Source organism: Bufo bufo, chromosome 6 (assembly GCF_905171765.1).
Source record: "Bufo bufo chromosome 6, aBufBuf1.1, whole genome shotgun sequence".
Taxonomy (NCBI): domain Eukaryota; kingdom Metazoa; phylum Chordata; class Amphibia; order Anura; family Bufonidae; genus Bufo; species Bufo bufo.
In genome coordinates this window covers 332,220,102-332,245,659 of record NC_053394.1, presented here as the reverse complement: position 1 = coordinate 332,245,659, position 25,558 = coordinate 332,220,102, and the positions used below count along the sequence as shown (strand labels likewise).

Here is a 25,558-nt window from a genome sequence, read left to right as displayed (position 1 = left end):
CCCAGAGGAATTGTCTGGTGAGTGGGAGGTGAATCGGCTCAAGGGCCATGGACAGAACATAAAGGGAAGGGACAAAAAACAGGCTCTTCTTTCCTGGGTGACAAAACCGTAAAGAAGGCCCAGGTGATCTTTGCTGTGGGTGTCTCTCTCTTCTTAGTATGCGAACGGTTGCCTCTAGTGATCCTAGTATTCCAATTGCAGTGACCCTCTGGTTCACTGCTAAAGGGATAATGCTATGGTTTACTGTTAGCGTATGCTAACTATGCACTTCCAGTAGTACAAATTAGTAATGTAACTTTACTATGCATTCCAAAAGGCTGTATATGGGTAGTAAACAGTGAAAGCAGTTTTCTTCGATATTTTAACTGATGAACTATTCTCTGATAGGTCATCAATATCTGATCAGTGGGGGTCTGACACCGACAATCTAGAAATGCACCCTGCAGATTACAAATTGCAGAGAAATAGCATGCCTTTGGTCATTTGGGAAGATTGCATGAATCTTTGGAAAGATACTCAAGAAGGAAGACCATAGTAGCCATACCCTATACACAGCATTTGGCGGGCGGGGGGGGGGGGGGGGGGGGAACTACTCTATGACATACCTGAGGACTGTGCCTAATGTTTGTATTTGCACTCTGACACCTATCATCGATTCAGTAAAGGAGACTTCATTTTACCATAACCAAGCCATTGGTTTCTATATCCGACCCCCTATATCCCAGGCCCCTGTTCTCCTGCCTTAGACCCCGTTACCTGTACATCTGATATCATGGGTACTCCAGCCACTACCAGGCAGGAGACCCCAAAATCCATGGTGTGCCCTGAGGGGAAGAAGGGTTATACCCCTCCAACAGATGCAGGCATAGACCCACCATGAGGACTACAACACTTTGATTGCTGCTGTCATTTCCATCTCCATCTCTAGCCCTGCGCCCCTCTCCCCGCACAATCGGTGAAGGCAACAAGGTAGAAACACAGTACACCGACTACAACAATCACTAAAAAACTGTAAGCCACTAAAATACGTTAGGAGATATGTTCTTACCGCTGGTGCCGGAGTCAGTAGACGCTGGACTGTGCTGCCTGCTTAAAAGTTCACTTCCTTTACGGAGCTCGGAAGACTCGCTGTAACGTCGCTTCCAGTAATTCAGCTCATCCCTGTCCACTTCTTGACACCTCCGCAGTACAGCCATAGAGCGTTTTGTCTTTTCCACCATCTCCATGATGCAGTTCAAAGCCTATACAAAAACCACGGAATCAAAAATAGTTAATGTCTTCTTAAACACAAGAGGGCGCTGTGAGCTCTACAAAGTAAATGAATGAGGCAGTACATGCATTATAATGGAGGAAACATCAAGAAGTACTATCCAATTGTAGTGTTAGGAAAGATGGTGAACATTGTGACAAACAGTGAACACACACATAAAGGAAGAATTCCATGTGTTATATAGTGTGCAAACTATTATATCAAACTGATGTCACTGAGGCCAGGGCCAGTTTAACAGATAATAGGACATGGGGAGCAAAGAAAGAAGTTCTGCAAGCCATATTAAGATGTTGTAGATACAATATATTATACAGATACCAAATACGTAAATTAAAGGGGTTGTCCACTCTATCCTAAGAAAATCAACGGGAGAAGTGCTGCAGTGATGAACTCAGTTGACTGCAGAAATAGATGGAGCTGTCTGCTTCCAGCTCCAGAGATATTGCCAAACAGCTGAGAGTCGTCTGGTATGGGTTAAACCTTTCTCTTACGTGTCTGGGGCCTTTTGGACTAGCTTTGCACCTAGATGTCTAGATAACGGAGGCTAGGAATTCGCCCAGTTTTCCATATTGCTTAAAGGGGTTGTCCACTTTCTGGCTACTTGTGAGTTGTGACCAATGTGCATGTAAGATTATTATATGGCACTTACTAATATACCCTTTGTTTATATTCTGCACCATTTTCTATATTTCAGAAGCCATGACTTGTTAGGTAACTCTTCTGTGCTGTCCAAATAGAGGTCCTGTCCATAAGATGGCCGCTGATGGAGAAACATGTTACCAGGAAAATCACCTCCATCGGAGGTCTCCTCCATTCAAATACACTGAACCGGCCATCTGCTCTTGCACTTTTGGAAGTTGAGTGCAGGTGCCGTGTGTGAATAGAGGAAACATCACATGGAGAGGATTTTCCTGGTCACATGACCCTCCATCAGCGGCCATCTTATGGACAGGACCTCTATGTGGACAGCACAGAACATTTTTGACATATAGAAAATGACACAGAATATCAAGAGAGGCTATATTAGTGCCCCATACACATTGGTCACAAGTAACCAGAAAGTGGTGAACTCTTTTTTGGTCACAAAAGAGAAGCAAACAACATTTTAACATCTATCAGAGAATTGCTGAAACAACAATACCGTATTTTTCGCCCATATGCCCCTGCGTCTTATGTGGCAAAAACTTTACATTATGGAAGCGTTCATCATTACCAGAGGACCAGGAAGCGGTGAAGGCTCTGTACTCACCGCTTCCTGGTCCTCGGCTGTCGGCTGTGAAGGCTGCGCACAGCGTGAGGGCGCTCTGTGACCTCACGCTGTGCGCGCCAGTCTACAGCACAGCCGACAAGAGGAGGAAGAGGATTGTGATGTGAGGAGCGGCGGCCGTCCAGGAGCAGGAGAGGTAAGTGGGTTTTTTATTTTGTGATCTGAGGCTGAATTATGGCTAGGGGCTGCTCACATATGGCTGGGGGCTGTTCACAGATGGCTGGGGGCTAAGTACATACGGTTGGGGGCTGATCACATATGGCTGGGGGCTGATATGAGGCATGGGGGTCTCATCTGAGGTCTGATTGGGGGTCTTCTTTATATTGGGCTTGATCTGAGGTCTAATTGGGGGTCAGTCACATTGGGGTCTGATCTGAGATCTTATTATTATTATTTATTATTAAAGCGCATTCATTCCATAGCGCTGTACATATGATAAGGGGTGCACATACATAATACAGACAATTGCACTAATCATAAACAAGACGGGTTTACAAACTGAAACAGAAGGAGAGAGGGCCTGCCCCTGAGGGCTTACAAGCTACATGGTATGGAAGAAGGACACAGTAGGTGCGGGTGAAGTTGGTCATGGCAGTATAGAGGCAGCAGGGGTCACTGGTTGTAGGGCTTGTCTGAAGGGGTCGGGTTTTCAGGTTTCTTTTGAAGGATTCCACTGTAGGTGAGAGTCTGATATGTTGGGGATTATTAAACATTGGGGATCTGATTTGGCTGTGAGCTGAGGTCGGATTAACATTGGGGGTCTGATTGCTGATCTGAGGTCGAATGAAAACTATTTTTTCTTATTGTTCTCCTCTAGAACCTAGGTGCGTCTTATGGGTCAGTGCGTCTTATAGGGCGAAAAATACGGTAAATTTCTGTTTCTCTCTTCGTAGTTGCAGCATCCTTATTAAATAAATGGAGGGGCTGTAAGGAAGTTTAAATTCTCCACAAGTGAAAAATGTGTGAGAGGCCCTTACATGATCCAGATGTTTCCATTCCTCTGCCCATTTCTCTCTCCGTCAGCCGGTGATCTACAAGCTCTTCTTGGTAACCATTGTTAAGCTGCCATTGATCCTACAGACAGAAGAATACGGTTATACTGTAAGCAATAACAACCTACAATTAGGGATTTTTCATAAAACATACTTAGAAGGATGTGTGGTAATTACCTGCTGTTATAGCATGGTGGCGCTCTCTCCCATCCCTGCATTCCACAATCTTGCCCAGTGGTTCTCTGTACAACTGTGATCCTGGTATATCATCCAAAGTATAGTGCTGCAGAGGAGGAGGGGTGGGTGATGAAACTGGCTGGAGGGGTTCAAGAGGGGCAAAGAAAGAGTGGGCTGTGTCGGGGGGCTGGACTGATGGTACACACCCTCTAGACTGGGGGCTCTGGGGGGTAAAGGCTCTCTTTCAAGACATTATCTTCTCTCCTACAAACAGACAACAGATGTTAATCTATAACATTCTTTGATGAGCTTCAAGGAGCCACAGACATCATATTGTGCATTCTCTTAAACCTTTACCTTTCTGGGCTATGTCTCTTTCCATTCACATTCACTTCCATGAGCAGCTCAGAAGAATCAGATGGAGAAGACGTGTTGGTATTGAGGAGGATGTGTTCATGTTGCGCCAAGTACTGGGAAGGAGTTTTGCTTGGCAGCACGCGCGCAGTGCAGTAACTCCCTCTGGAGAAGCGGCCAAATTGGCCTGAAAATAAAATCAGCATCCAGATTAAATTTAACCCAGTAAGTAAATTGTCTCTTAGCATAGATTAGTGGAGAACGTAGCTATAATTTTCACCTTGAGGAATGGGATGACAAATGGTCGGAGGGGGAAGTTGGTGGCCTCCTGGAGCTTGCAGTGAAATTCTTCTATGAGTTACAGTGGAATTCTGCAGAAATATGAGAGGTTAAAATGACCAAATAGGACTGGAGTTATTGGGTGAAATTTCAGGTCAGTGCTCAAGCCCACAATGGATCTATATGGTTTTCCATTATCTGTTAATGCCCCCATAGTGGTTTTCATGACGCAGTGGTTTACAACTTGTGGCTATTCAGAACTACAACTCCAGAATGATCAAAGTTCTAATTTCACCCCAGCTAGAGAGCCTACAGTAATTCATTTAATCATTACATGAACATCGTCTTCACCTTCAGATGTTCTTTAACGTCAATCTACCCTCCAGAGCAAGAACAAGGGTTCGGACCTTCTCCCCAATCTCCGGAGAGATATCATTGCCAAACTGCTGTAATGTGGTGAGGAACCTCTTTAGTTTGCTGAGCTGCCTTACTCCACACGTAGCAGGCAGCTGCTGATTGGCTAGAGATGAGGAAGAAGATGATGAAGGGCCATTGCTGGAGCGCTGCGGCGGAGATGGAGCTCCGTTCAGAGATGGAGGGGAATGGTTCATTCCATTAGAAACTACAGAGTAAAAAAAAAAAGACATTAATTTAGTATGATATGGAATGAGCATTCATCACATTGTATGGAGATGGTTTTATCCATACCAGTGCCAATTTCTAGACTGAAAGTGAAAAATAGGACACGTGGGCACAATATTCCAGATAGAGAAGTGTACAACAAAAGCAAAATTTGGCCACAGAAGGCCACAAGTTAGGAACAGATTTAATCATAGACTATATGTCCGAAATGTATACATACATCATGCACTTAGAGTCCAATACTGTCAGGCTGTAGGATCATAGGGATAACATAGGATCGCTATTGTCCCACAGTGTATGACTTTGTGTGTACACATTTGTAACTATGACTGAAGGCAAATACTAAAAAAAAACTGCATTTTTACAAAGGAGAGAAACACCTAAATTAAGCATCTGCCTGGAGGCAAACCCTAAATCTAATGGGTTTACACCTGGCTGATGTTGTGTTCAAGATGTCAACATGGGTGGCAGTACATTGTGACAATACCCTGCCAGTGATTACTATGAAGACTGCTTCATCTGCATTTCTACCAAATGGTGGATACATTCAGTACTAGCGGTGGTCCATCTAAATGAATTGTGAAAAGACCAAAAAGGTTCCTCAATCAAAAGCTTGATCTGCATTTACCTACTGTTGAACATTGGAACCTATAGTCCCTGAAGGATGATGTCAGAGCTCCCCATGCACATAAGAAAATGAAGGGTTTGGCCAACAATACACTAATGTGTATGGGGGCTATTAGAAAACATGGAGAAGGAAGCTAGTCATTGGGTCCATCCACCTTCTCTTCTATGAAGACCATTTGGTGGCATGAGCAAATGCCAGAAGTGGGAGTATATTGATTTTAGATGTAGTAAATGTCCCAGAATAGATATGATATTGTGTGCTTGTTCTCCCCTGTAAGCAGTGACTATGGGGTGCAGAGGTTGCAGTTGTCCCATCTCTGGTTCCTCTGATACATAGAAGACTACAGTGTATTATTTAGGGAGACTGAACTTGCACTGGGATCCAGGAAATGTAAGTTACATCTCTGCCAGGTTGGATGTGGATTTCATATGTTTAATGTTGAAGTACACGGAGCAACATTTCTCATTAAAACCACCAGCTGCTCCTAGTGGATCCATGGTAGACACGCAACAGGTTGTGTCACAGCAACCAGCGCACTACAAGGCAGATGCAAGCAAAAAAAAAAAAACTCATTGTGTTCAGTATGATGGGATTACAATAGATCAGCCTGAGGGGGTTAACCTAATAATATGCAGATGTAGTGTAAACATGCCCATTCATTCAGGGCATTACAAAAAGCAGCAGGTGCAGCCAGCTGACCTCAACGTCTTTGTTAGGATCCTGTTTCCCAAATGTGGTCCACAGCAATCAAATGTATTGTTTTGTAGAAAAATCTTAAAGTGATATTCTGGCCAAAAGCAATTATCACCTATAGGTGGACAGGTGATAACTAGGTTGCATGCTTGACAGCTGCTCTATACACACCCCTTCTAGTCATGGTCTAGCATTCTCCGTTTCTTAGTGATCGGTGGGAATTCCAGTGTTTAGGCTAGTTTCACGCTTGCATTTACCATCTCCAGCAGGCTGTTCCAGTAGGGAGCAGCCTGCCGCAGATGTCTAGATCTGGCACTATCGGATGCTACCCGACAGACCCTTTAACTGTAATGGCGAGCATTGGCTCGACAAAAACCTCTGCGCTGGGCTACAGGACTGTATCAACAAATCTAAAAAATACACCATGTTGGATTATAGACAGACAGGGCTGAAAAGAAAATGCAGTCAAAAAGAAGTGCACTAAAGCATATGTGCAGGAAAATACAGTCCTGATCAAAAGTTTAAGACCACTATTTAGCATGGCTGGATCTTAACAAGGTTCCAAGTAGAGCTTCAACATGCAACAAGAAGAAATGGGAGTGAGACAAAATATTTTTTGAGCATTCAATTTAATGAAAACAAACGAATAAACTGAAACAGGCTGTTTTTCAGCTGATCAAAAGTTTAGGACCACGTGCCTTTAAAGGCCAAATCTGTGCAAAGATGTGGATTCATTGTCATTTTCTGTCAGGTAGTCACACGTTGTGATGGCAAAGGCAAAAAAACTCTCCCTTTTTGAATGTGGTCGGGTTGTTGAACTGCATAAGCAGGGTCTCTCACAGCGCGCCATTGCTGCTGAGGTGGGACGCAGTAAGACAGTCATTTGGAATTTCTTAAATGATCCTGAGGGTTATGGAACAAAAAAGTCAAGTGGAAGACCCAAAGAAATTTCATCAGCACTGAGCTGGAGGATACAATTGGCTGTCCGTCAAGACACTGGACGATCCTCGACCCAAATTAAGGCCCTTACTGGTGCTGACTGCAGCCCCATAACCATAAGACTGCATCTGAGACTGAAGGGCTTCAAAAACAAAAAACGTCTTCAAAGACCTCGTCTCCTTGAACGCCACAGAACTGTTCGTTTGGACTTTGCAAGAGAGCACCAAACATGGGACATTCAAAGGTGGAAGAAAGTTTTATTCTCTGATGAGAATTTTTTTTTAACCTTGATGGTCCTGATGGTTTCCAACGTTACTGGCATGACAAGCAGATCCCACCTGAGATATTTTCTACGCGCCACAGTGGAGGGGGCGCCATAATGGTCTGGGGCGCTTTTTCCTTCAGTGGAACAATGGAGCTTCAGGAAGTGCAGGGGCGTCAAACGGCCGCTGACTATGTCCAGATGTTGCAGAGAGCATTCCTCATGACTGAGGGCCCTCGTCTGTGTGGTAACGACTGGGTTTTTGAACAGGACAACGCTACAGTACACAATGCCCGCAGGACAAGGGACTTCTTTCAGGAGAATAACATCACTCTTTTGGCCCATCCTGCGTGTTCCCCTGATCTAAATCCAATTGAGAACCTTTGGGGATGGATGGCAAGGGAAGTTTACTTCGTGCGGCCATCTTCACCACTTGGAGAAATGTTCCCACTCACCTCATGAAAACGCTTGCATCAAGCATGCCGAAACGAATTTTTGAAGTGATCAACAATAACGGCGGAGCTACTCATTACTGAGTTCATGTTTGCAAGTTGGATTTCTGTTCTGGGGGGGATTTAGTTTTTTTTTTGAGGTGTGTTCCTAAACTTTTGATCAGCTGAAAAACAGCCTGTTTCAGTTTATTCGTTGTTTTCATTAAATTGAATGCTCAAAATTTTTTTTGTCTCACTCCCATTTCTTCTTGTTGGATGTTGAAGCTCTACTTGGAACCCTTTTTTTCAAGTGGTCTTAAACTTTTGATCAGGACTGTACAATGCAACCCATCCACCCCACCAACATGACCACAGAGAGGGGCAGGAGTTTGCATGGGGCAGTGTCAAGCATGTGCACTACTGCTCTATACAACTCAACTGGAGTTGAGTACTTTCTCAGATATTTCCACAACTCCCATAGGATTGTATGAAGTGGCAGTTTATTATTTGTGCGGCTTCACACAAACTCCTCCTCGCGGTCAAGGGTAATGGGGTACTGTGGACCTTGCGGTCGGATCCCCACTGATTAGATGTTTGAAGAAGGAGAGCATGTCACCTTTTATGAATGAGCACTTGGCTGAAGCTCACCAGAGACAAGCTGTTTTATATCCTGTATACACATAATATAGACTATTCCGTTATCATGATACATACGTGACGAGGGAGGGAAGGATACGGGCCGCGGCCCACTTGGGTTCACAGGTGGCAATGGTGCCATGGTAGGAGGTGAGGATCGAGAATGAATCTTTACTTCCATGGGAGACCCAGGCATTGAAGGCACCCTCCTGTCTCCAGTGACTACAAATTAACAAACATGGCATAGTGTAAGTACAGATATGCTGTCAATATCAAACCTTTACATGCATCTAAAAACTAGACCAAACGGTACAGTTTATCCAGTGCAGTTGTGGTCTCGAAGACTCTGCTTCCGTTTCCACATGTGTGGGATTATTATCAGCAGTCCCACCTAGGGTCAATCTACTAGAAAAGTTGGTTGGGCATGCCTGAAATGGTGAAGTCAAAGTTTGACAAATCTGGATACCCAATTCAGAATGTATGTAATTGTAAAGGATGTCTGACAGGTGCAGGTCCTCGAGGTGTCACCTGCATGGTAGGAGATGAGAATCTGATAGGTAAAAGTCCTCGAGGTATGACCTGCATGGTAGGAGATGAGGATACATAGGTGCAGGTCCTCGAGGTGTGACCACCATGGTAGGAGATGAGCAATTTGATAGGTGCAGGTCCTAGTAGTGTGACCAGCATGGTAGTAAATGAGGATCTGCTAGGTGCAGGTCCTCGAGGTATGACTCGAATGGTAGGAGATGAGGATCTGATAGGTGTAGGTCCTCGAGGTGTGCCCCGTATCTATCACCTGGATGCAGCATGCAGATTAATGTATACCATTAAAAGTAATCAGCCATGAATCCTCCAGCTTAAAAACACTGTCCTACCAAAATCATACTAATTTCACCCCACCACACTTCCCAGTCCCCCACCAATATTTAATATATATATATATTTTTTACAGCATTCTGAGACTTTTTAAAATTATTTTTATTATCCAGACAACCCTTTTAGATATTCAGATTGTAGCCTGGAAGAGGTTATACTGCATGTAAATGCAGAAGTGACAATCACAATGTACGGTACATAATCCTGGTTTCTCATACAAATTCAAGTCAATAGACTGCATCATCATGGCTATAATAGCGCACTAAAAATGGAGCTCCAAAGTGACTCAGCTCTGCTACATCAGTAGAAAGATAGATAATAGATAGATAGATAGATAGCTAGATAATTAGATTGACGCCTACACAAGTAACACTGAATTAAAAGCCATGAAATAAAATTCTCTAGCTCCGACTTTCCCAGAATCCTCTCTGTGTTTTCTCCCTGAGCGCAGTGGTAAAACCACTTTCCATCTGTTTCCCGTTTCTGACAGGCTGAGGTTTTCCTCTGACATTAACCTCTATAGCACCAAACAGAAGACAATCATGCACAGCACTATTAGATCTCAACATCTCTGCCTAACCATAAGACTGTGAAAGGGGATTGGCAGTTAGGCAATTCTCTAATGTATCCCACAAAATGCAGCGACATCTACAGGCAGCACGTTATAGTGTTATAGAGCAGGAGGAGCTGAGCAGGTTGATCCATATAGTTTTGCGGGAAAAGATTCAGTAAAACGTATAATTTATACATTTATATCTCTGCATTTTCTGAACTTAAGTCCACCCCTGTGTACAGGTATTGGCATCGCTGTATACACACTGCGACAATGAGCAGATGATTGTCGGAAAGGAAACATTCCTTCCTAACTATTGCCTGCTCGTAAGTGAAGGTGAAGAGCTGCACTTACATGTAGTGATCCCCTCCATAGTACGAGGACGTGCGACAGCTGTTAATATCGCTCGTCTCATACAGCTGCATTGTTTAGAGGGCATGATCTGCTGCCCAGAAACAACGATCGAGGTGTCTGCACCAAACATCATTTCACCCAAGGAACAAGCGTTTCCCTCCTTCATCGTGTGAACTATGGCAGAGATACAAATGTATAAATTATGAGTTTTGCTGAATCTTTTCCTACAAAACTTTATATAAATTTGCACAGCTCCTCCTGCTCTATAACATGCTGCTTTCATATTTGATTGCCTTTTGTGGTGGCCAGTCCTCTTTAACTAGGCTTTATGTACAGAGGGGCTTCTAATAGTCACTAGAATCTATCTGGAATATCTCGCACCTGGGACAGATGTCTGCCTCCTTGATATGCTATGAATTTCCCAAGAGTCTTTCCTCTCAACTCCTCCATATACATGCACACTGGGCTTGGCCAAGCGTACATGTTCTCAATAAGGAGAGGGGAAAAAAGGCGCTATTACAGTACCCCAGACCTGGGGATATATGCAATTGTTTTATTTTATATAGTTATGTATTGTACTGTAATTGTATGTTTTGGCCATGACTTCCAGTAAGAAGTACGGTTGGCAGAAACAGGGTTGACTACCCTGTTCCGCCCTCTTGGTAGGAGTGGTCTGGTCCTGCCTGGAGGAGAGATTCCTGTTGATGACACAGAGAGGAGAGGAAGCATACCGCAGAGCGTCAGCTCCTGGAAAATATTATCTAGAGAATTCATTATAAACCGTCTCAAGCAGATACTTGAGAGACAAGACGCAGAGTATACAGCTGAAAACCTGCATTCCAGACACTGCTGTAAGGTGAGGGACTACAGCACAGACACCCATCACCCAGTCTACTACTAGGCCAGTTAAAGCTCAAGTCTAGACCTGATAGTGGATATCTATAGACAGTGCTAAGTTGCAGCTATCCAACCTGTCTCCATACTTCTTTACTGGTACCCAGAAAATAGCACTTTGAATCTGCCTGATATTGAATGTACCAAAAGTTATATTTTGCACTTAGTAAAAACAGACTGTTCTATGTTCACTTTTGGCCTCATTCTTTAAACTACATTTCCACTGTACCAATGTCCAGAGAACAACGGCCTGAGGGAGTACACTGTTACATAACATTTCATCAGGGCCACTACCACTACATTTGCCTCCTCATGGGCTCAGACATCAAGACTCAGCAAATTGAAATCCAACATCCAAGAGAGTCAGGACAACTCCATACAGATTAGACGGTTGAATGATTCTGGAGAAATCGGAGGGTTTGGCCAATGCTCCTCTTTACTGGGACATGTTATCTTAATTTATGACCCGCATTGTGGAGAGTGTAAGCATGCATTCATTGCATTTTGTTTCTTTGGGGAAGGTTTACTTGACACACGTCTCCTCCGCTCCTGCACATGCCTGTCATGAACTGGAGTGAAGGACAACATCTGATACCAGGACAGTCACCTGCAGCCAGAATACAATGCTAATTTCCATCTGAGACAATGGAAGCAGATGAAGGTTAGCGACTGGGATTCTGGGTGACACAAGCGGTACCAGGTGTCAGAAGCAGGGTGGGGGTTGGGGACAACCTCTGTCACTGTACAATACAAAATGCATCCTTGCACTCCCCTTCTACGGGGCAGCATATAATGTGCATTGCAACCAGTTGGATTTACTTTCCATAAGATCAGTCATGTCTACAAAACCAAGTCCTTGTGCCGACCTCTTGTTCTCAAGTTGAAAAAAAAAATCCAGGGGAAAACTGTATGGCCAAGCATCCAGCTCATAGAGGTTAGGCCCAGCCTATCCAAACCCCGGAATGGCTTATCTGTCCGATTAGACACTGGACGACAAACCGAGGGAGCCATAATGGTGCTCATACTGGTTATCATACCTCTTATAGACATAAAGAGGTGTAGCTATAGGGGGTGTTAGGTTAGCTGCAGAACCCGGGCCCTGGTACCTGAGGGGGCCCAAAGGTCCCTCTGCTACATAAGAAGATACTATCATCACAAATGGGGTTCACTGCTACAGATGGTGCCCAGAAGCTTCAATTTAAAGGGAAACCCCCCCCCCCCCCCCCCCCCCCCCCCGATTTTCTGTTGTCTCCCCCCCTTTACCGCTCTTTATTTTAGATTTACCTCAAAGAAGACGTTATGGACCGGTGCCAGCTGGTTTACCCAGGCTCTTCTCAATCACTTGTAGCTCCGTTTCTGATTGGATGACGCCATTGCTGGGGGAGAATTCCTGTCCCTGATTTGTTGTCTTGCATATGGCAGGAAAACATTTGCCTTTAAATTGTGGGGTTTGGCGGTGCTTCTGGGCCAGATCGTCGCCCCGCCCCTCCCTCGCCATCCCTTGCCATCCCTCGCCATTTACTTTCTTTTTACCTGTTGCTTGATTTATTTCGGTAATTAACTGACAATTTCTGATGGTTTGTTAATTTATGAAGATTGATGATTAAAATTATTTATTTATTTGGCATTTACCCTTAATAAAGCATTGCGGCCATTTTATTCCAATGGAGAAGTTGTTGTGTGTTTATTATTAGTTTTAAGTTATGGCAAGTTTAAAGCGTGCCATTTGCCTCCATGCAAGTAGTTACTAAAACAGGCATGTCACTGTACGTGCATATGTATGAGATCGTAATATATTACAGGAGAATATATATAATAATAATTCCAGGCGTCTTCATGGTTGACTACCATGGGACAACTTTCTAGCTTCTGAAGAAAACCAAGCAGAGTGGCACGGCACAGCGGCTGCTTGCTCCAATGCTGATCAGTTATTGCTGGCACATCCTGGCAACTCGCCACCATCATCTAACCTGTGACAACCCCTTTAAAGGGGTTATCCCATGATTAATGTAAAAAATGAAAATCAGACATCATATACTACAAGACAATCTCTTTCTAACAAAGCCAGAAATAGATAGATTTATATAAAGTTGAAATTTCAAGGGGAGTGTTTTTTCTGCTGCAGCTAAGGGGGCGTGTCCATGCTCTCCCTATCACAGCTCAGGAGGCGTGTCCATGCTCTCCCTATCACAGCTCAGGAGGCAGTTGATGGATGAAACTGAGCATGTGCGACCATCTCAGTGAGTAGGACAAAGAAATGTAGCAAACAGCAGGTGGCGCTATATAGATACATTTTATTGAATAACTTAGTAGCTATGCTAAATATTCAATTACATGAAATTACAAAAGAATTCAGATCCAGGTGCTGGTTTGAAACTTGTAGAATATTTTCGTGGAAACTACCCCTTTAACGGTTGCTGTTTCCAATATAATAATGTGTTATAAAAATGCAGAGTAATGTGTCACCATAGAAGTGGTGAAACGAGCCAAGGATGCCCTGAAGTCCCCAACATGGCACACTGATGAATATGTCACACGCTTCAAATCAATTTGAGATTTTTGCCATCTGTCAGAAAAGTGTCTGTTCTGGGGGGGGGGGGGGGGGATATATTGAAAGCAACATTATTATTAGAAAATTCTCTTATTAATATAGGGCTTATGCACAGGACCATATATAGATTTTGCTGTCGACAAATTGCATATTCCCTAAATACATATAGCGCCTGCCTTGCATAAATTTTTTTTGCAGACCCATACCATCGTGTGCATTCATATGTCAGTACTGCAAAAAGATAGAATATGTGGACCATGGACCCAAAAGTTAATGGATAGGCAAAAAAAAAAAAAAAGAAGTGGTTGGCATTATCTCAGGGATCCGTGGTTTTGAGGACTGCAAGGCGGACACGCTAGTGGGCACAAGGCCTAAGTCACACAGTGGTCCACACAGAACAGACAGTACGCGCCCACACCTGGTCCTTATGAGGAACCAAAACCTCTTCTTCCATAAAAGTTCCACTGAAAATATGGAAATTAACACTTTCTTTGCTCTGGGTCATACTCACAGGCATCTAGGAAGCTGAGATGTAGGGGGTTGTTTGCCAGGATCCTTGTAGGCACTGGCGATTTTCTTTCCCTGACTAAAATATGACTGGGAATCACATTTTTAACCCCTATTAGACAAACAAAAAACCAAAAAATGTCAGTTGTTTGTGTGAAGTGGGGAGAGGGAGGTAGTGGGGTTAATGTTAGTCACAGTCCTGCTTGTTCAGGTTTTGAGAAGAGTTCCACTTTAAGGATATAAATATGTATGTGTAGATAGATCCGCCACTACCAGTCCTTCTACCGTATACTGCAGCTACAGACATATACAGTCGTTACAAGGAACATAAAGCAAGGGCGCCCTAATGTATGTCTGTGTCCATCACAGCGGCGAGCAGCGTGGAGCAGATTATCATTGATCTGAGCAAATAGAAAACCAATTACATCTAAAAAATCTCCGCTCAATACACCAAATTTCACCACCATAACCAAAGCTGTTAACAAGACGCTCTCTCAAATACGCAACACTTTTTTTTATTGTCGCGGCTGTTTTAAGGCACGCCGTTAACCCTTTACGCCACGTCTTAAAAATATCTGCAGTAAGGATAGGATTTATCGATCCGTATTCAAGGGCACAGGGAGGGAGAAGAGGGGGGGGGGGGAGAGCGCACTGAAACGCAAGCGACTTACCGTCTGGGATCTGCGGGCGTGGAAATTTTTAAATAGGAGATTTTCTTGGGTTGAGTTGAGTGGGACACCCCTCCGCCCCTGCCTGCGTTTAACACATCTGTGATTCCTCAGCGGTTTTTGGAAGAAGCAGGACTGTTCTGGCGCAGATGGACTGCAGATGTGTTGTCAAACTGAATTATCCCCCCCCCCCCCTCTCTCTTCTGCCACGGAGAGAGACACCCCCTCCTGTCTATATCTGCCTGGTGCTCTCACTCGCTCTGTTACTAGGGCTTTCTGCATTTCTATGTCACTAGATATACACCTACCGCTGGCTCAGAGCCAATCGAACTGGAAGTCCTTAATATACGCAGGCCGGGTGCACAAGCGGGGGCATTTCCTGGCCAAAAGCATCGCATGCTGGGCTGGCAGAGAGAAGACCACAAAACTGTGTGCCGCTACTATACCCAGCAGTACACTGCAGAGCAAAGGAAGAATTACTTCCATCCTTCTAGATTTATCTGAAACTCCGGCGCCTACAAAATAAGAAACTTTTTTTAAACCAATTTTTTTATATTACTTAAATACAATGTTTTGTTTTTTTCCAATTTCTATGAGGCAAAGCTTAACTATAGGTCCATTTCGGTACCATCTGGCCAATGACTAACGATGGTCAAAAGCTTCTAGGTCACCAAACAGGGGTGTAGCCGTAGCAATGGCAGTGGGCCCTAGTGCCAAAGGGGACCCAAACTGCACCTTTGATACATAAGAAACCAGTGTTATAAATATCACATGGTACAGATTTCGGCATATTGGGGGCCCAGGAGCTTCATGTTACACTAACGCCTTTGTAAATGTGTTTACACTAATAGGTAAAGTCGTACAACTTCAATAGCTATCGACCGACATTGTTTCCCCCCCAGCCACATGCACACTTGGATTAGCCAAGAGTGCGTGTTTTTAAAGGGGAAAGGGTAGTAGGTGGCTGCCATACACCTCTGGTGGAGGTTTATCTCCCATGAGAACAAAAGCGTCAGGCATGCAAAATTCAACATGCCAGATCCTTCGTCCCCCAACAGAGAATTGGGACATCCCCATACACATCAGACAGTCAGCCGGCCCCTTCCAAAATCTGCAGGTTCAGCCAAGGTATGTATGAGCACCTCCAAAATCAAAGCAAGCATACCGCCATGTAGGATATGTGCCTTGAACACAGCCATACTTCTCATGTGAAAATACACTGCTCTAAGGCTTATTGCACACAAACGTGTGTGCTCCGTGGCCGTATTGCAGACCGCATTTGCGGATCCGGAATACACGGGCACCGTTCCATGTGCATTCCGCATCACGGATGCGGACCCATTCACTTCAATGGGTCCGCAAATCCGGAGAAGCGGAATGGTGCGATACGGCAGCATGGAAGGAGTGCTTCCGTGGGGTTTCGTCCCGTACTTCCGTTCCGCAAAAAGATAGAACATGTCCTATCTTTTTTGCGGAATGGGCGGATCGCGGACCCATAAAAGTGAATGCGTCCGCGATCTGCTGCGGCTGCCCCAGGGTGGATGTTCATGCATTGCAGCCCGCAATTTTGTGGGCCGCTGCACGGCCACGGGACGCACACGTTCGTGTGCAAAAGGCCTAAGGCCGAATGCACACGGCCGTGGAACATGGACGTGAGTGGTCCGTGGTATCTCGGCCTGGCATCCTGCTTACAGCAGGAGCGCACAACGTCATTGGTTGCTATGACGCCGTGCGCTTCATGCCGCCGCAGCACTACAGTAATACACTCGTATAGATCATACAAGTGTATTACTGTAGTGCATCGGCGGCATGAAGCGCACAGCGTCATAGCAACCAATGACGCCGTGCGCTCCTGCTGTAAGCAGGATGCCAGGCCGAGATACCACGGACCACTCACGTCCATGTTCCACGGCCATGTGCATTTGGCCTAATCCTGAGGAATGCTTCTTTTTATTTTCATGCAAATTAGGTTTTTGGTGCACCATGGGTGGGGACATTTCATTTGGTGTACCTGGTTTCTAGGGTTGATAACTAGAATTTTTCTTTTTTCTGGACAACTTATCACAAAATCACGGACACCTAACATTTTTTACGGACATATTGGAAAACCATAATGAACGATAAAGAAGATTAAGTAATACATGTCTATAGCTCAAGATACTGATAAGAATTCACTACCAGCATAAAATGGTGATAATTACCAATTAAAATGTTCATCTAGTACCACCAGCATACAAAAAATAAATAAAATCACGGACATATATATTTTTTTTTTACGGACACAGGAAAAAAGTTACCTATTTTTACAGACTGTCCAGAAATTTCTGGACAGTTGGCAACCCTGCTGGTTCCCCTGTATCGTCACTACCAGCTCTGAAATCTCAGGGAATGTCAATCAAACAAGAGGAGAAGACCTTGACGATGTTATCATGGAGCAAGGGTGTACCAAACTGAGTAGCCCCATCCATGGTGCACCAAAAACCTTATTTGCATAAAAAAAGAATTTCTCGGGATTAGAGGAGCGTTTTTTTTACAAGAAAGGTATGGTTGTGTTTCGGGGCATCTACCCTACATGGTGGTAGGTTTACAGAAGCAAGGATCTATATGGCTATTGCCCCTTCTCAGTGATCAGAAAAGGATTGTGGATCGGCCTGTGTAAATGGGCCTTAACAGAGTCACATAACTTAGTCCTCATGATACATTTCTCCTAATCAAAGCTTCGTCTGCCCAGGAAAAAGAAATCTAATCTAATCTTTAGTGAGCTGTTGACAGCTATGACCCATGACTTGATGGAACATGCATGCTACTTCACTAGAGGAGGGGGAGATAAGCAGCCCTCAGACATCTCTGGAACCTGTCATTCAGATGTTGCAGAGCATTTTTGAGGAGCAAGTGAGGAGCAACTGACAGCTTTGCAAGATCTAATGGATTCCAAACTTTTGAGTTTTTCTGGTGAATCTGATAAAATGCATACATTTGCTTAATTTAATACTATATAGCAAAATTTGGTTGAAACCAACCTTGAAGCTTATTTTACGCTCAATACCCCAATTCCGTTGAGACAATTTCCACTAAAATAACAGAAAATAACTTGCAGGCCTTGTCCTTCACTGACCACATATGAGTGATTATGTCTCACAGCTGCCGTCCTCCTGGAACTACTCATCCATAGACATTGGATATATACAGAAATCCCCATGGATATCCATGAAGGAGAGCATGTACACAAACACTTACCTCCCACTCAGATACAGCAATGAGTAAAAAGTCATGAGTAAAAGACATACACAACCTAAGTGTTGTAAGAAGTCTTAATAGGGAACCCCTAGACTTTTTGTGGGACCCAACTACATGTTAGTATGCCCAGGATTTATTTTTGTATTAAACACTTGAGGCCTTAGGGTGGCCCATGAGACCAAAGTTGGCAGAAACCACCAATATGGGTTGTGCTAACTATGTTCCAAAACAGATGTCAGAGGAAGAAGAATCAGCCATGTTGGGTTTCAACAGGCTTGATCCTTTGTTCTCATGTGTGATAATCTGCCGCCAAATGAGCCTGAACTCGGCTTATTACCCATTTTCTAGTGAGTCACTCACTAAATACTTTGCAATCTTTCCAAATTGTATGGAGGTCTCTCAAAAATGTGGTAGGCGCCGGAGGCTGCAACCCATTCCACATGCAGCAAAGTCCAAGGTTATCTTTACTGTCCCTGCACACGCACTCACCTGGTCCTAAACAGTCTGTGGATATCTTTCCTGCTTTCTCTCAGGGTTAGGGTCCATTCACACGTCCGTAGAATGGGTCCGCATCCGTTCCACAATTCTGCGAAACGGGTGCGGACCCATTCATTCTCAATGGGGACGGAAAGGATGCGGACAGCACACATTGCGCTGTCCGCATCCGCATTTCTGGTCCGCTGCCCCCCCCAAAAATAGAACATGTCCTATTCTTGTCCGCAATAGCGGACAAGAATAGGCATTTCTATAGGGATACACTACGGATGTGTGAATGGACCCTTAGGGTGCATTCACACCAACATGTGCCACGTGCACCCTGCATCACAGTATGAACCCATTGGGTCCGTGATCCGCAAGGTTCGGTGAAAGATAGGACATATTCTATCTTTTGCGGTGCAGAGGTATGGACCCGAAAGCACATGGAAAAACATGGAAGTCCTTCCGTCTGTTTCGGGGTCCGTGCCTCCGTGCCGTAAAAGACAGAACAAGTCCTATCTTTCACAATGCAGGGTGCACACGGCCAGTGCCCATGTTTTGTGGATCCGCGGTTTGATGTCCACAACACATGGCCATCACATGTTCGTGTGAATGCACCCTTAAAAGTCGGCACAGTAGCTTTTTCTTTGGCAGCTTCTATAAGGCTGGGTTCAGACCTTAGCGTTTTACAGCGCGTTCCTACGCGTACGATCGCGCTGTAAAACGCCCGACGCCCCAAGAAGTACAGGAGCTTCTTTGGGGCGTCTTGTCGCGCGTTCCCGTACATAGACTTCAGCGGGAACGCGCGACAATGGGGCGTTCGCTTGTTCCGGAGCCGCGTCTGTAAACGCGCATACAATCGCGCATACAGAGCGCTCCATCCCGTACGCTAAGGTCTGAACCCAGCCTAAAACATGAATTCCATTCTCCTGGAGAACAGATTCTCTTCCTTCACACAGGCTTCAGCCAGATTCAAAAGAATCTGCCACCAACCACAGGCAGAACCAGACTGACTCTAAACTAGCCAAAAACTAACCAGACAGGGGCGTGACTAGCACATCACCCTGGCAACCACACCACAAGGCTGCCAGATACACCATTTCCTTGCCCATACTCCCCCATGTGGGATAGACAGTGCCTGAAACAAATGACATTAACCCTTTTAACAATAATTCCCCCTTGCAGTTATCTTCTGGGGCACTGAAAAGGCACCCTTACCAGGTAGATCATTTCTAGTACTCGGTTATTTATATATTCCCATTATAGACTATGATGGTGGTCTAGGAACGGGGATGGTGCTCTTCGGCACATTAAATATTCATTTGTTTTCTTTTCTTTGTCCATTCATATAACGGCATTAGAAGCGGTATCTCTATGTACGCTGTAATGCTAAAGCGGTATCTTTTTTCTTTAGAAGAACCCAATTAATTTTGCAGATACACATTGCTCAGACCCCCAGACCTTTTATCATCTATAATTCAAAAAGAAAAGTATTCTTAACTATGGTTCTTCTGCGTCTGTTATTTGACTTTCACTGTGGATAAAGCTCAGATGGAATTAAGATATCCAGCGTTTGATTTCTGTGATATCCTGTTAAAAGCTTCCCATGACCACAGACCCTACAGCCATTAATTGTTCCCCCCCAGAAGGGAGCAGGGAGTGAGGTTTTGCTTGCATTCCAGAGGAGCGGCCTGCGGCTCCAGGATGTCTGATGGAGACTGAGCGGCTCCCAGCTATTCATTTCACAAGGAAATCAGCCACCCACCTCCGTTACACAGCATGTCATTACTACACAGCCCCGGGGGCAGAGGTGGGCCATACCATGTGTGCACTGTATAGGGGTCAGCATGGATGTACTACTTGTATATATACAAATGTCATCCCACCAGAAAAAAGTAACCAACCCAAATTCTGCGTTGGCACCGCAAGAGTGAGGACCGATAAATATTTCATGACAAGTTCCAGCTGCAGTCTTACAATTTCTTCAATGAAGAGGTAGAGGCCAGGCTGCAAATATGGCTACCATCCATCACGTGATCCTTGTAAATTGCATTATGCGCCCCTATATACATGCATTCTTGGCTGGTTTGACCAACATTCATCTTATTTGTATGGCTAGCTTTAGATTCTTACGTGTGGATGTATTAGGCCTCATGCACACAAACGGACACGGCTGTCCGCATCCATATGTCTGTCCCGCGAATTATAGATTATTATATGTCCTAGTCTTGTCCGTCTTGCAGACAAGAATAGTCATTTCTATAAATGAGACTGGGAAAAATGCAGACTGCCCATGGAAGGCGCCCATATTTTGCGGATCCGCGGTTTGCGGACCGCAAAACAGATACAGTTGTGTTTATGAGGCCTTACAGCGTGCTAACCACTTGCTGTGAATAAGGCCAACCAAGAAACTGCATAGTCTTCACATTTTTGATTACTGCAGCGGTGTCCGTATGCCACACATGACCGCTGCAGCCAATCATTGGCCTCAGTGTTCTCGTGCCATATAAGGCCTCATGCACACGAACTTATTTTTTGCGGACCGTATACAGAACCATTCATTTCAATGGGTCAGCAAAAAAAAAAACGGACGTTACTCTGTATGCATTCCGTTTCTGTACGTCTGAATTTCCGTTCTGCAAAAAAATAGAACATGTCCTATTATTGTCCGCATTACGGACAAGGATAGTACTGTTCTATTAGGGGCAAGCTGTTCCGTTCCACAAAATACGGAATGCACACGGACGTCATCCGTATTTTTTGCAGACTGAGGCCAGAGATTGGTTGCAGCGGTCACGCACGGAATGAGGGAGGTCACTGCTGCAGCCAAAAACATGATATTATGGCCGCAGCAGTGGGGAGGATCGGAGAGGCGGCGCTGAAGCAGAGGGGTTCAACTTAAACCTAACACTTTTGTCTTGGAAAGCTGCTCCAGTTTTCCTTCTCCACTTTCCTACTGGAGTGAGACTGCGACTTTTTAAAAAAGTCTCAATGATAAATCTGGAGTGAAACTCATTAACATAGCTAATCACACCCACTTCTCCACCCACATTACCAAACTGGAGTGAGTGGTGTAAAAACGCAAAAAGTCGCAACATTTTTGAGCCCTATATTGCAACTTTTTGAAGCCAGAATTGTGGAGTGAAGGAATGATAAAATTAAGGCCAGGGAGTTTATTATTTTAATACTTTTCCTATATTTTTTCCAAATATTTTTTTTTGTACCTCAGACAACCCCTTTAAGAGTGGAGATGCAGAGATGTACATTGGCCAACAGGAACCAATGCTGGCACATGGCGATGTGACTTCCCGACTGTGACTGCACAACTAAAGACTGTTGCCATTGCACTTTGGCCCTGTAGTCTGAGGGGGCCCCTCTACCACATAAATGGTCACCAGTGATATAAATGCCATGTGATATTTGGGGCTGTAGGTTCAAGTACACAACAAGTCTCAAAACTGGTGTAAAGGAAAACTGGTTTAGTTGCCCTTAGCAACCAATCAGATTCCGCCTTTCATTTTTAAAAGGAGCTCTGAAAAATGAAAGATGGAATCTGATTGGTTGCTGTGGACAACTAAGCCGGTTTTCCTTTACACCAGTTTTGATAAATCTCCCAATCCCATATCAACAAACAGCAATATAATATATTAGTTATCAAACACCTGCCTTTCAGCTGAGGGATTATCCACTGATTAATGGAGTAGCGGGAATGTTAAATTTCTTGCCCCAGCCCCGCAGTCTCCACTCTGCTGTATACACTGTACTGCCATTGTGTATTATACATATCGCTCTAACGTGAATAACTTTGTGATAAACAAAGATGGCTTCCTCCTGTGAAAATCCCATGCCCCTGCAGGTTGAGCAATCTTAGGTAATAGAAATCTGTATTTTCCCATTTTGACCCATCAGTGCACTAATCCTGAGGTAAATAAGCCATTAGTATGAGCAGAAGTGAACTGGGGCCATAGAGAGCCGTCTTTGTGTGCTGCGGCCACATCAGTAAGTAAGCTAATAGGCGGCTTTCTGCAAAGCACTCTGGGAGGGGTCATTAGCCGCACAAAGACCGCTCATTCCATGAAGGAAATGTTTTGTCACCCAGCTGAGGGACTGTTAACATATAAATACAGGGCTGCGTCTATTCACAAAACTCCGCATCTGCCTCAAATAAAATTCCATTTCCGAAGGGAAAAGAAAAGACATATGGAGGGCAGGGATAAGATGCAGATGGAGATACAGGATTTCCTCCATCCACAGGACAGGAGATCAAGTCCTATCTTCCAGATCTTGCTGTCTGATAGCAGCGAAGGGGTTAATCACTTACTGCACATCCCCCACAGTCCAGCCCGAGGTAACCTGGACACCTGGTGGGAAGCACTGAAGGGAGTCCCAGGTGCTGTAGAAGTAACACACCTGCTAGGTCACCTACACACCTGGCGGCTCCCACACCCACAGGCATTGTCACTGTGCCATAGAGTGACAGCCCGTCAGCAGCTTGTAGATATATTATTTAGTCAGTGACTGCACCCACATTCAAATCATTAGGGTGCATTTATATGAGGAGCTCTAGAAATTACTGCAAAAATGGACTCCTATAAATACACCCTGGAAGCATTCAAAGAGAAACTACAATAGAGAGAGATAAAAGAGATAAAGAGAGCAAAAGAGATAAAGTGAGAATAGAGGAGGGGAGATGGAGGAGGAAAGAGAGAAAAAAGAGGGAGAGGAAAAAAAGAGAAACGAGAGGAATTGATGACAGACTGGGGAGAGGACAGAAAAGAGAAGAGAGAGAAATGAGAGGGAGAGACAAAGAAAAGAGGAAACAGTGGGAACAGAAAGAAAAGACGAGAGAGGAGTGAAAAAAGAGAGAAGAGAGAATAGACAGAAAATAGAGAGAGAAGAGAGAAAGTGAGAACAGACGAGGAGGAGAGATGGAGGAGGAGAGAGAAAAAAAGATGGAAAGGAGGGGAAAAGAAAAGATAAATAGAAATTGATGACAGACAGGGGAGAGGAGGAGAGAGAGAGAGAGAGAGAGAGAGAGAGAGAGAGAGAGAGAGGAGATAGAAGAGATAGAGACAAAGCAAAGAAGAAAAAGTGGGAATAGACTGAAGAGAGGAGAAAGGAGTGAAAAGAGAGAGAAGGGAGAGTATACAGAAAATGGAGATAGAGACAGAAAAAAGAGAGGGAGAGGGAAAAGAGATTCAAGAGAGAAAGGAGAGAAAACAGAAAGACAGAATAAGAGAGAGAGAGAGAGAGAGAGAGAGAGAGAGAGAAAAGAAAATGAGAACAGACAAAGAGAGGAGGGAGAGGGAGGAGAGAGGAGCTAAAAGAGAAAAGAGACAGAGAGAAGAGAAAAAAAAGAAAAGACAGAAACTGGAGAGAGGAAGAAAGAAACTAGAAGGAGAAACCAGAAGAGAGAAAAAAAAAGGTAGAGAAAAGAAAGTGAGAACAGACAGAAAAGGAGAGAGGAAGTAGAGAAAGGAAAGAGCAAAATAGAACCTACTGAATACCTTTTATTACCTCTTTCTGGGCGGGGGGGCACTAAGACTGAGTTTTTCCTGAACATTTATGATACGTTATATTACGTTCACTTTTCAGCATAAATAACGTGATAATTTTCTGGGTCACTGCAATTACGGTAGTTTAACTACTTTTGCACAATAAAACCCCTCCTTAAAAAAAAAAACGTATCGCTACATTCCAAGCCCCATAATTTTTTTTATTTTCCTTTATACTGAGCTGTGTGGGGGCTTACTTTTTGACGGACGACTTTTGGGGTAAATAACACTTTTTGATTGCTTTTTATTTAGTTTTTTGGTGGCAAATAAGGCTACTTTCACACTAGCATTTTTGCTGGATCCGGCAGGTTTCAGCAAAAATGCTTTGCTTACTGATAATACAACCATCTGCATCTGTTATGAACGGATCCAGTTGTATTATCTTTAACATACCCAAGACGGATCCGTCATTAACACCATTTAAAGTCCATGGGGGATGGATCCGTTTTCTATTGTGTCAGATTGTGCCAGAGAAAACGGATCCGTCCCCATTGACTTGCATTGTGGGTCATGACGGATCTGTCTTGCTCTGCATCCCAGGACGGAAAGCAAACCGCAGCATGCTGTGGTTTTCTCTCTGGTATGAGATGGGAATGGAATGCATTTTGGTGCAATGAATGGGGACAAAACAGAAGCGTTTTTTTTTCCGGTATTGAGACCCTATGACGGATCTCAATACCGGAAAATATTAACGCTAGTGTGAAAGTAGCCTAAGCAAAAAAACTGCTATTCTGGCTTTTTTTTTTGCGATAATTGTGTAGCGAAGCAATTCCAAATATGTCAAGGGGACTTTATTTTTGCAGTTTTTTCCATTGAGAAACATTTTTTGGAATGGAAAAAATAGATTTTTTTAACTTGAAGATTTTTTTATTCAATAAAACTTTATTTAACTTTTATTCGTTACAATTTATTGGTTCTACAAGGGGACTTTCACATGCGATCTTCTGATCACTTCTATAATACACTGTGCTGTTTAAGCAGTACAGTGTATTATACTGTCTGGCTCAGCCCTGAGAGGCAGTCACTGAGGGCAGGCCTGGGAGCCTTCATTAGGCCTCATTCGTGGTGGTCCCAATGTCTGACAGAAGTAGCCCCCTCCCTCCAAACCAGTTAGATGCACAAATCGCTATTGACTGCAGCATCTAAGTGGTTAAATGGCCCTGATCAGTGCCTCTGCTGATCCGGGCCATTAGAGCAGTTGCCTGGCTATCATGGGACATGCTCTCTGGTGACTAGGTCACCATAAAAAGGCAGCCGCCTAGCATAAGGCCTATTACTGATCGATGCAAAAAGGCATACTGGTGGTCTGTGACGGG

General features: G+C 44.2%; 1 protein-coding gene across 1 annotated transcript in view; it reads right to left on the bottom strand.

The window, feature by feature from the left end:
- CBFA2T2 (CBFA2/RUNX1 partner transcriptional co-repressor 2) overlaps window positions 1–25,558 on the bottom strand; it is a 35,997-nt gene that overhangs the window by 4,392 nt on the left and 6,047 nt on the right. The window contains 12 exon segments of the mRNA XM_040436626.1: window positions 1,049–1,241; window positions 3,515–3,544; window positions 3,546–3,611; window positions 3,711–3,833; window positions 3,836–3,876; window positions 3,879–3,970; window positions 4,064–4,188; window positions 4,190–4,247; window positions 4,324–4,431; window positions 4,709–4,961; window positions 8,649–8,792; window positions 14,310–14,417. Coding sequence (XP_040292560.1) covers window positions 1,049–1,241; window positions 3,515–3,544; window positions 3,546–3,611; window positions 3,711–3,833; window positions 3,836–3,876; window positions 3,879–3,970; window positions 4,064–4,188; window positions 4,190–4,247; window positions 4,324–4,431; window positions 4,709–4,961; window positions 8,649–8,792; window positions 14,310–14,417 — 1,341 coding nt within the window.